We start from the raw sequence: 12266 nt of genomic DNA, 5'->3' as shown, positions 1-12266 counted from the left end.
GTAAACATCACACGTAGGCTCCTGTGTGCAGGGAGCGTTCAGCGGGCAGAGGAGACATTTAAAACAGCACTGATGAGCCGACTCTAAGTCTGCAGCAGATGTTCTTCTTCTCCTAAACAAGCGCCTGAAGTGCTTTCACCTGCTCGGGTTGAGTCGCAAAGCAGAAATTACAGAATCAGAGCTTCAAGGCACTATTTGGAGAGATAAAGTGCCCCTTGTGAAACTAAAGCCCATTGAACTTTCCTAAAAGAAGCTGGACAGTCGGATTATGTCCAGATTACCCTCTGAGAACCTGCATCAGTCGAGCCGCATCAGTAGAAGCCACCACCCGGCTTCACGCAAACACACAAGGTGACCCAGAATGCAGTCTGCCGGCTCTAGAAGGGCCCCTCTGATCCTGCTGACTTCCAGTCGGACTGTGTCAGAAATTAACTTCCTGATTCACCGGCCAACTTGGCTGGTAGACGTAAAAATCAACCAGCCAAGCGTATTTTTTATGTAAGCCTGACTGAGTCCTGCTGAATATCTCCACATAATGCCGCTACATAGTTAGCCTGGGCTAAACGCTAGCTGCTAGCAAACGTACATGACGTAGTTGCTGTTTGTGTACGTTTGTTGTCATACGAGCGGACAGCAGAGGAACATAAAGAAGCATCCGCCCAAACGATGACTGAAAACGGGATTTATGTGGTACAAACGTTTACTCGCCATGTGGCAGCTAGCCCTCGCCGATCTTTACTCGCCAATCAGAAAATTTACTCGCATTTTGCGTCATCATTGATCACTTTGCTCTGGACGGCACCGCTGAGAGTTGCAGTCTAGGGGTGAACTTCTCCTCATCCGGCTTGATTGACCTTTTAGCGATGAATTGTTCGGTTTAAATGTAAATGGCAGATTTTTACTTTGGCGTCCATCACTAAGCTTCTGGCATTATTCTGCCTGGAGACTGGGATCGCTCATATTGTCGGAACTAGCGAGCGCACCAATCTGGTACCCAGACAGGATTTGCCGGCTCCGATATGGCTAATTAGGTTGGATCGGATATTGGACGAATGACGCCGATCCAGAATTCGATCCACTCATTTCTTCTTTTTAAATTGATATCATACACAGCAAAACAGCTAAAGCGATTAGTCGCTTTAGGCTCTATGTTTGCAATCGCTGGTTGCATCATCACGTAGAGCAGCAAGTGATGAGGAAACACGAGCAAGAGTAGTATCGATCGGTATCAGGTATACAATACTATCGCTCACGTAATCGTATCGGTTTGGATCAGAAAAACTGGATCAGTGCATCTCTAGTCAGAACCTCTGAAGCTCATTGTAATCGGTTTGGTTTCCTGATGTGGACCTCGGCTTTAAGCTCAGTCCCACACATTTCCGGCAGCTTTTAGTTGAGCCCGTCCAGAACCTTTGGCGTTAGCTTGCCTTATATACCTCCAGAACCATGTTGGATGTGTTTAGGGTGATTTTTCTGCTGTAAAACCAGGTCCAGGTTTTAAAGCAGCCGGTGTCAAACTCCAGGCTTTAGATGTTTCTCTGGCTTCAACTCACCTGAATCCTGTTTGAACGCACCCGATGTTGAGTTTAAGGTCACGTTGGAGAATTTAAGGGGTCCATTCACCCGCAGCACCACTGGGGTGTGGAACAGCTCCACAGCATGACGGTGGCCACCGCCGTGTCTTGTTTACCGTGGCCGTACGGCTCAGTCCGTGTCCCGTCTGACCATAAAATGTTTCTGCTGGAGGTCCGTATGGACGGAGCCACCTCGGCGCCTCCTCTAGTGGCGCGTTCTGCATCAATCGGCTCTTTCCACAGGAATTCATTCACACTCCTGTTTGCAGGAGGAATTTGAATATAACGTCCAATCAAAGCGTTCCTTCTTGACTGTTTTGTCAGTGAGGGGAAAATATTTGCATTATTTAAATTTACAAATTCCAGAAATAGAGCCTAGAAAGTAATATCTGTGTCCTGCAGCCATCTCAGCCACTCCATTGAGTTCAACCATAGAAATATATATTTTTTACAGTTGTTACAGAAACCTTTAGGTTCATGGGCAGATTTATGCTATCACAGCCATTTTTCAGTATTGGAAAATTTTACATGCATTTCATGTTTTATAAATTCTGCTCATTTAGTTTGATTGCGTTTTATTAAAATATACTTATTTTAAATTTTTTCTGTTTTCTTAATCTTTTCCTGATATTTTTTGTTTATATGTATTTTTATTCAAAGTTTTTTCTTTTTTTCACGATGGAAATATGTATATATTTTTTGAGTTATTATTTATAATATATATATAATATATATATATATAATATATATATATATATATATATATATATTATTATAATATATATATATATACTATATATATATACTGTAAATAGTATATATACTATTTCTACAGTATATTATTCTAATATATATCTTATATACTGTAAATAGTATATATACATTTACATATATATATATATATATATACTGTAAATAGTATATATACTATTTACTATATCTATATATATATATATCTGTAAATAGTATTATATACTATTTACAGTATATATATATATATATATATACTGTAAATAGTATTATACTATTTACAGTATATATATATATAATATTTATATACTGTAAATAGTATATATATATCTATCCTATTTCCAGTCTATATCTATATCTATATATCTCATATATATATATATCTATAATATATCTATATATCGTACTATATATATAGCCTTACATTCTATACTGTACATCAGTCATATATAATAGTATATCCTATATATTCTCTCATATAATCTATCTATCCTATATATATATCTATATATATATACCTGTAAATAGTGTACTTGGTTGGAAGTTATTGTACTCATTTTCTATTAATGATTTTTCTCATTTACTTTTTAACATTCTTGTTATTTCTGTCTTTTAAATGTTTTTCTTTTATTCTTGTGGTACCTATAACCTTTATTTCAAAGCGATCAGACAGGATATAGGGTTGAGGGATTGGTCCACAGGCCGGGCGTTGAACCCAGGACCGCCGCATTGAGGACTTTATATGGGCCTGGCCTATTTTTATCATGTTTTTGTCATATTTTTATGCTGGTGACGTAGTGGTTGAAGCGTTTATTGAACTGATTGAAGGTAAATGTCGGGGCTGAAAGCTCTCGGTGCCGTTCAGCTGGCCCGGTCTGCGGTGAATCCCAGCTGAGCGCTGACGGTTCCTCGGTAACAGGAAGCTGCAGAGTGTCTGTGTTGTTACTCAGCCGATGCCAAAGGTAAAGAATCTCCTCCTCCTGCTGGATGTCGTCAGGCTGGTTCTTTAGGACGTCTCTGCAGGGAGTGTCTCCCTGAGGTTACCTGCAGTCAAACCCGGGCCGTCTGCTTCCTGCTCGGGTCGTGTTTGCTCTCAGGGTGTGTTCAGAAACGTGGTTGGAAACCTGCAGAAACACGGAGTGTGAGGAGAAGGTCAACGACCTGGCGGAGAGACGAGAGGTTTTCTGCTGCAGATAACAGAAAGGTTTCACTAAACGAATCATCTGATAAGAGGAAGAGGTCAGAGCCTTTCAGGGGAACCGTTGACTTGTTCACAGCTCGTTGCTCGCAGCTGATTGGCTGTGTGAAGCGCCGTCCTCCTGACAGGCGTTACCACAGCGGAGGCTCGTTGTCTCTGCTGCAGACGCATAGATCTGAGCCCAGATAACAGCGTGAGCTCCACCCGGGGTCCCATAGGACCGGACCTGGAGCTCCCCCCAGGGTTGGACCTTAAAGAGACGGACATGTTGGACCGTCCTGGAACGGGTCAGAAGGGGCTTCAACGCAGGATTCGTTTGCGGTTCTGCTGATTAAGGCGCGACTGTGGATCAGTGGGGAGAAGAGTTGTCTTCTCAAAAGGTTGTGGGTTTGACTCCAACATCCTCCCGTGACTGCTCAATGTGCCCTTGGGCAATGCGCTTAACCCCAGGTTGCCTGATCTGTGTATGAGTGAGTGTGACTGGGTGCATGTGGCTCTGATTGGTCGATATGATGAGGAAAAACTTCAGTCCTTTCACCTTTTAATGCTGCCAGGTTGTTGCTGCTTCCTGGTTCTGTTGCTTTTGATTTTTGATTGGATTGTTCAGGATAAGCGTCACATCATGTGGAAGCAGCTTTGAAATTATCTGTTAAAAGGTCTCAAGTGGAGCATTTTAGCAGCTGGGGGCAGGTTAGAGTTTTAGGATCTGTCCTGTTGTGCTTCCGGTTTTGAAGAAGTGGCTCAGAAGTGGAGCTCGGTGCTGCGTCGTGTTTAGAAACAGAAACAGAACGTCACGGATCGTCTTTCTGAGGAACTTAGAGTGAAAACGTTAAATCGGATTTCTCTGTTTTCCAGGTTCCTGGTTGTGACTCAGCCCGTCAGGTTCTTCTTCATCTGTTACCCGTTGAGCGACGTCGATCCGCTGCCGGCGCCGCCGCACTGACACCGGCTGAACGCTCAGCCGGCTGACTGGGAGCGCTCTGATTGGTCGACGAGGCTCAGTTCCCCCTCGCTCCATGGCAGCCTCAGAACTGATCGAGGAGGGCGAAGTTCGGATCCCGGTGGAGGCCAACGTGACCTCGTCCAACTCCCCGACACAGACCCGCCCTCAGAGGGTCGCCAACGGCAACCCCGCCCGCCCGCCCGCCGCGGACGAGCCGGACGGCGCGGACAGGAGCGAGCGCAGCGGGCTGTGCAGCATGCGGCTGCTGGAGTCCCTGAACAGCAAGCTGAAGCGGCGCTGCGACTACGAGAAGATCTGCGCCAAGGAGGAGCTCACCGACAGGCTCCCCAACGAGTGGTGGAAGACGGGCGTGGCCTTCCTCTACGCCTTCTTCAACCTCGTCTTCACCACCGTCGTCATCACCATCGTCCACGAGAGGGTGCCCGACAAGTCGGTGAGCCCGCCGCTGCCCGACAAGTTCTTCGACTACGTGGACCGGGTGCCCTGGGCCTTCACCGTCACCGAGACCAACGGGCTGATCCTGGTGGGATTCTGGTTCGTCCAGTGGCTCTTCCTCAAACACAAGTACGACCCGCTGCCGGCGCCGCCGTCTCTGACCGGACTCTCTCTGTGGGATCAGAAAGGTTCTCACAGGAGTTCCTGAGATTAAAAATGGTTGAATTCATTCATTTTTATTTAAGTAGATGAAAAAACGTCCAGATGACCTGGTCCAAGGCAGCAGCACTCATTATAGGGGATGGGAGAGCCAGCCAGAGCAAAACAGCCTTTAAAATATATAAATACAAGCAATTAGACCAATAAAAAGGAGTTTTTGTTATTTTAAGGATATAAAATTTTAAGTTTTAATAATGTTAGTTTTAAACACCAAGAGCTGACGGGTGTATTTACGTTGCCGTTGTCTGAAGATGGAGCTGAAGGCTTTCAGAGAAAACCAGTTTATTAATATTAAACTATTATATTAATAATGGATATAGAAGCAAATTTATTACAGATTTATACGGGAAAATTAGGTGTATGCATTAATTCAGTTTTACGTTTTTAAACCGGATGGATTTACATGAAAAACCCAGATGAAAAATTTAAATGTGCTAAAGTATTAATTTCATTATTTGATGAAAAATAGATCAGATTTAACTGTTAAACATCAATAAAAGCAATTTAGTTGCAAAAACTGGATGCAACTATGTCATTAATTGAATGTGTTGATGCCCTTGGTGCTAAAACTTAAATAATTTATCATTAAGAACTTAGTTCTTAGAGTTTAATCCAGTCATATATTTGATTTGGGCATCTGTCTGTCTGAGCTTTAACAAAATTCACGAGGTTTCTGTCTGTATAAAAAGTTTTTACTTTTAAAAGAAACAGGAAACCTTTAAATAAATTATTGAATTAATAAGTACTTTCTGCAATTCCTCAAATACATTTATTCTGGATAATTTCTTAGTTCAGATCTTGATTGTGTGACAAAATAATATTTTATTCTAACATTTATTTTCTCAGGCAACATAAATTCCAGTTTAACCTGTAATGTCTGTGTTTTTAAGACATTAATGTCAATTTAATTTATTTTCCAACAAACAGCAGGGACAGAACGACTGAGAAAAAAGAGAAAAAACACAGAAAAAAGGATACAATAATGTTAATAGTAAAGATATTTAACTCTATTTAGTTTAAAAGTCAAGCGTTAGAGGAGGGTCTTTATCAGTATTGAGATTAGCAGCTTTTGCATGGTTCTGTAGCTTGTTCTGAACCAGAGAAGATCCGATCAGCTCTCAGAACATCCAGGAGCTGCTACCCGGGGTGACGTTGGGTGTTCTTTGACTCGTTCTCCGTCTCTGCAGAGCCATCGTGGGCCGCCGGTGCTTCTTCCTGATCGGGAACCTCTACATGTATCGCTGCATCACCATGTACATCACCACGCTGCCGGTGCCCGGGAAGCACATGGTCTGCGCCCCGAAGGTCGGTCGCAGGAGACTTCTCCTCCTCGGCACGCGTTCTGCAGCCCAATAACTGATCTGTTGTTTCCCCCGCAGCTTTACAACGACTCCACGGGGAAAATATGGAGGATCCTCCGACTGCTTTCAGGAGGAGGTAACGTCTACGCTTACTGCTTCTCGTTCAGTACCGTTACAGAGTCCTGCTCTCTGATTGGCTGTCAGGGGATCCCTGCAGAGTTTTAACTGTAAAAGTCTGAGAGCAATCAAGGGTTTTTAGATAATTGAGACAAATCAGCAGGATGTGATTAAAAAAACTGAGCAAACTGTGGTTACTTCTCAGGTTTGTCTCTGACCGGCTCTCACCTCATGTGTGGAGACTTCCTGTACAGCGGCCACACCGTCATGCTGACGCTGGCCTACCTCTTCATCAGCGAATGTGAGTCCAGACAAAGGTTTCTTCCAGTAAAGCTTCAGCTCATCTACGGGGGTTAAACCCGTCAGTTTTTCCACCCAAAGCTGAAAATATCCTCCTGCTAGACCTGTTTTTATCTGGCAAAATCAACTAAAAGCTGCCAAACAGCACCACCATGTGGCCAGATGGAGTAGCTACAAGTAGAAAATATGAATGGATGTCGTCCTGGTGTAGAAGGCCAAGGTTAAAATAACGAGCAAAACATGCAATTATTTCTATTACTGGACAAAAGAGTAACTTAAGGCCTTGTTCTTTGAGCTGTTTATTAGTTATAAAGTATTGTTTAAGGTAATATTGTTGTGCATCAGGCTTGTGAGCTCCTTAAGTTTAAAATTCTTACTCTTAGGCTCCGCTCCTCCTCATCTTAAAGGCATCTTCCTAACTTATGATCCAAAAAGAGCACTATGCACCCTGACGGCTGGCTAAAAAGTGCTTTCCAGTGTCCTTGAAGGATGAACAGCCTTTCAGGCACCTCAGAGGTGGAATCAGGGGTTAACACGTTCTCATCAATAGTTTCATTTTAGTCCTTATTTCTGATACGTTTTCTTTATTTACTTGTTTCCGTGTCAGAAAAGCACAAATCAACCCCACTTCATTGTGTATATTTAGAAAAAGACAAGTACCAATATGTCAGATCTCTGCTGTAACTTTGACCCAAAACAACAGAGATAGTAATGTTTTTACGGCACCTTCAGATAGTATTGACAACTCTTGACCTCTCCCACATTTTGACCCGTTGTAACAACAAACCTGGGCGTATTCTGTTGACGGACTAAAGCCGAGTGGAGCCCAGTCATGAAGTAAAGGAAATTCAGACGTGTAAAACGATCCGTTTCCAGACTCTCCCCGCTGGATGTGGTGGTACCGCTGGTTCTGCTGGGCCCTCAGTGCCTCTGGAGTCATCTGCATCCTCGTTGGTCACGAGCACTACAGCATCGACGTCGTCATCGCCTACTATGCCACCACCAGGATCTTCTGGGCCTACCACACCATGGCCAACAATCACGTAAGTCCTGTCCTTCGGAAATGTTCCCACCCTTCACCTTCTCTATTTTGTTGGGTAACAACAATCGCTGAGAAACTTGTTACTGGTATTTAAACTGATAAAGTGGAAAAGTTCACCTTTCAGTTGGACATATGTCCGGACCTTGACTAGGCGTTCCTATCGAGAGCTGCACTTTAAATAAAACTGCAGTGTTTGCTGTGTTGTAGTCGAGCCTGTTCCCAGCGCACGTTGGACTCTGCCATGGCTGCTCTTTGTCACGATCTTGTCTGTGGTGTTCATGGACTCGACTTTAAGGCGTAGTCGTGGAAATGAGGGTCTGGTTTGGGAGGTTTAAGTCTGAGCCCATGACCAGAAAAGGGTGGATTGCCAACTTTGGGTTGGAGGTCAGGTGTAGGAGTTTAAAGTACCATATTTTTCGGACTATAAGTCGCATTTATTTAAAAATTTATTTCACACAATCCAAGATTAAAAACTGACATTTATTCTTGTAAGGCAACTTAATCAATTACACAGCTGCATCCACAATCAGCTGAATAATATTGAACATACCTGGGAGGATGAATGGGGTAAATTAGCACAACAAGCTAGCAACTCCAAGCCGGAAAGTTCTTGTCAGAGCATTTCAGTCTAATCATGCTTAAATTAGACCGTGAACGTAACAGTGCTACATGCTAAGCTAACAGGATGACACGGATGTTTCGGAGCAACATAAAGCTGATGCGCTTCAGCGAGGTTTTAAACCGCCCGGACAACAGACCTGTAAGCTAGCGCTAGCTGTTATTAGCTTTGTTGATAGCACAGTAACAGGGTTCTGTCTCGGTCTGTTTCCTTCGAGCTGCACCACTCATACTGAATGCAGACTGAAACAGCAAAGTAACATATGTACATGTGTTCAGTCTTTGTTGTTTATAAGATAATTACTTAATTAAACTCAGCATATAGTTTCCACAAGCCTAGAGTGCCATCTTGCGGCTATAGATGGTAATGTTTACTACTTGTTTCATCTTGGTCAGTATGATTTACCATTTAAATTTGATATATAAGCGGCACCTCACTATAAGTTACAGGACTGGCCAAACTATGAAAAAAAAGGGCAACTTATGGTAAAAAAAAACACGGTATCTTGTTCAGCAGTGATAGTAGGATGAAACATCAGGGCTGCATTATTGCAGATGTTATGTTGTCACGTGTCATGTTGTTAAAGCTTGGTATATTTTTACTTTTATGTATTGCATAAAACACAAATAATTCATGTTGGCGATACTGTGGCTAAATGTTAAAAAGTTCAGGAGATATGAATCCTTTAGGAAGCTTCCGTATGCTACGTCGCCCTCTGCTGGATGTCTAGTTGAGGTCCAGCTGCAGGTTTAATGGTGAAATGAGGTGTTTTAGTGTTAAAAAAAACACACAAACTGAACAGCAGCAGTTGAGAAACATTTTAAATTCAGCGTTTATTTTTGTTTTTAATTTATCTGTGACTTAAACACGTTTCTTTCCAAAACAACTTCTTCCTAGCCGTCATCTTCGGCTTTGTTTAGTTGCCAGAAAGCTATTTCTCCTGAATGCAGTTTTACTGGGAGCGCTGGTGCTGATTCTGGACGTTTCCCAGAAAACATTTCACCGTAAAATGAAGCCTCTAAAGCAGAGAGGTGCTCCCTCTCAGCAGTGCAGCTTTGGTTTTCTGCTTCCTTACAGACGAGTTTTCTCTCTAACTTGTTTTTTATTGTGTCTCTGCCCAGGAGCTGCGCGGATCACCAAACAACTACCTGTCCAGGGTGTGGTGGAACCCTGTCTTCAACTTCCTGGAGAGAAACGTCCAGACGACGGTCCCGCTCGTGTACCTGTCACCGCGGGCCCTGCTGTCGTCCTGCAGAGAGCGGTACCAGACGATGGGCATTGAAAGGGACGACTGACAACCGCAGAGGGTGGTCGGGAAACTCACCTGAGCTGCAGCCGGACCGTGCCTGTAGAACCAGGCTGGTACCTCTCTGCTGTGAGGAGGAAGAGCTGCAGAAACTGGAGGTGTTGAGTTTGCCTCCACTGCTGTGGAGTCCGGCCTCCTGCCTTCAGAAACTAAAGTCTCCGGACATTGAAGCTTAGGAGCAAAAAGACGTTTTTTTTATTAAATACATTCTGACAAACTACACTGTGACATTTAAACCCTTCAGCCCGGCGGTTGGAGACGTTTTCTACTTCTTGCTGTTTAAATTATAAGGTTTAATGTTGAGCTGCCAAAGCTGAAGATGCTGCTTGTTGAACGTTCAGCCCATTGTGCCTGGAGGCTGCAGAGAGACTCCGGCTGTGTCCCAGGGAGGACTTTAACAGTATAAGGTTTCAGTTCAACGTCCAGCTGATCTTAAATAATGTTTGGTGCACAAGTTTCTACTGCAGTCTGACCGGAGTTCTGTTGGGCCTAAACGGTGCCATGAGGAAGTATTTGCCCCTTTTCTTATTGTTCTGTTGTTCTGTTCTGTTATTGGTTTCATCTTTTGCCTCTTAAATGTTTTACATCATGAAACAAATGTTAACGTCAGACAAAGATAACGTGAGTAAATACCCAAAAAAATATTGCTTTTCAAATTATTTCTATTCAGTGGGGAAAAACTGGCTGCTGTGAGCCTCTTACTTCACATACAGAACTGTTGACCAGCTAGTTGCATAAACATCTTATTTAATTTACTTTGACTAGGCCACTCCTGAAGAACCTTTTTTCTTCTTCTTGAGCCATAGTTTCCGGTCGCTCGCACTTTCCCGTCTACTGATTTTTCTTGATGCGTTACAGACCCAACACCACTGTGTCGTCTGCATATGTGATTAGAGAGTTTTATCTATAAGGTGCGGAGATCCAGCTGTGCTCATAAGTTTACATACTCTGGCAGATTATCAGTTTTCTTTACAATTTTTCAAAGATGGGGAAAAAGTAATTTTCTTTTAGACTTGCTGAATGTTGGTTAAAGCTATTAAACAACTGTTTCTTTTTAAGTCACAATGACCCTGACCAATAGTTTACAACCTTCTTCTTAATACCGATGGTTTATGATGACAGCCTGAAGTATTTTGGGATTGTTTTGGATGAGACAGCTATGGTAAATCTGCCCATTCTTGGCAAAAAGCCTTCAGTTCCTGTGTTTTCTCAACATTTATGATACTGAGGTCAGAAGCTGACATGGCCTCCACCTGTATTGTTGTCATGTTGCAACATCCAGGTGCATTCATGTCTAATCCTGGTTGAGAAGTGTCATTTTTCCTCCAGTATTTTTCAGATAACATCTATGTGGCTCACACATCCCCCAAGCATCACTGATCCACCTCCGTGTTTCACTGCAGGAACAAGACACTTCTCATGACAGACCTTGTTGCCTCCTCTCCAAATGCAGCGTTGAAGGTTTTTGGGGTAAAATGTTTGCTTTTGGTCTCGGAGCTGTTTGGTGTACTGTTACCGGACTGCTTTCTGGCACAGACTCAACTTTCCTCTGGTGACTGGATCATGCAGAACATTTTTTCCCCTTAATTCTTTTAATGTCAGCAAAAGTTATTTCTGGGTTTCTTTTTGCATCCTGAACAAATTGTGGCTAAAATTTTAGCTTTTGTTCTACTTCTCTCATTCAGGTATTATATATCATTGCATTATCATTCAAAAGAGATCCTGCCTGGGTCAGGAGGGTGTGATGAAGGCAGAAACAAGCAATCAAGTCTCGAGTAGCAGAGCTTCTCTTTATTTTCACAGTGATTAAATATTGAAACAGAAACCAAATAATGAAACAATGAAAAATTCAAAGTACCTCTGGTTACAAACGAGAAAACAAGAGGTCAGTTTGAAGGTAATGGATTAAAACTTGAATATTCAACTTGGTAGATTCTTACAGAGCAAAGATCAGATGGGGGGTGTACTGTCATTGAAGGAGGGTGTTTTTTTTATGAGTGGTGCTTCTTACTACTTGAACATCTTTGCAATTGTAAGAAATTAATTTGTTTCACACAGGGAATTTTCTCATGAAGAGTATAAACTGATTCCATTTTCTAAGGAGAAAAAGTAGAAATAGTTAGTTAAAGATTTTTTAATTGTAGTACGATCACTGATGGGAGGAAACTAAATGTGAAAAGGTTTTCAGTTATTACATTCACAAAATAAACAACTTACACAGAACCATTTACTTTACTTCTTGAAACGGCAACTATTTTTCTCTGTGTTCAAACGTCCAAAACAATATTTCTTGCAGCAAACCTCTGCATAAGTCAGACGGTGAGGGCAGGCAGGCTCCAGAGCCACATTGGGTACTTCCTAACTTTGGCCATAAATGACCTGAGAAATAATTTTATGCTGAACTTTTAAAATAAAGGTCTGTTGTTACATTTTCTGTGTTT

At 42.5% G+C, this 12266-nt stretch overlaps 2 protein-coding genes across 2 annotated transcripts in view; both read left to right on the top strand.

The window, feature by feature from the left end:
* sgms2b (sphingomyelin synthase 2b) overlaps positions 1–12252 on the top strand; it is a 35734-nt gene extending 23482 nt beyond the window's left edge. The window contains 1 exon segment of the mRNA XM_036132160.1: positions 11055–12252. The gene's annotated coding sequence lies outside the window, so the exon portion shown is untranslated.
* Positions 4359–12254, top strand: LOC118560753 (phosphatidylcholine:ceramide cholinephosphotransferase 2-like). The gene is made up of 6 exons (XM_036132159.1): positions 4359–5050; positions 6328–6445; positions 6520–6577; positions 6764–6859; positions 7735–7901; positions 9641–12254. Exons 1-6 carry the CDS (start codon positions 4539–4541, stop codon positions 9812–9814), a joined length of 1125 nt encoding a protein of 374 aa, XP_035988052.1. The 5' UTR covers positions 4359–4538; the 3' UTR covers positions 9815–12254.
* The last annotated feature ends 12 nt before the right edge of the window (positions 12255–12266 follow it).

This window comes from Fundulus heteroclitus, unplaced genomic scaffold (assembly GCF_011125445.2).
Source record: "Fundulus heteroclitus isolate FHET01 unplaced genomic scaffold, MU-UCD_Fhet_4.1 scaffold_479, whole genome shotgun sequence".
Taxonomy (NCBI): Eukaryota; Metazoa; Chordata; class Actinopteri; order Cyprinodontiformes; family Fundulidae; genus Fundulus; species Fundulus heteroclitus.
This window is presented reverse-complemented; position numbering and strand designations above follow the sequence as displayed.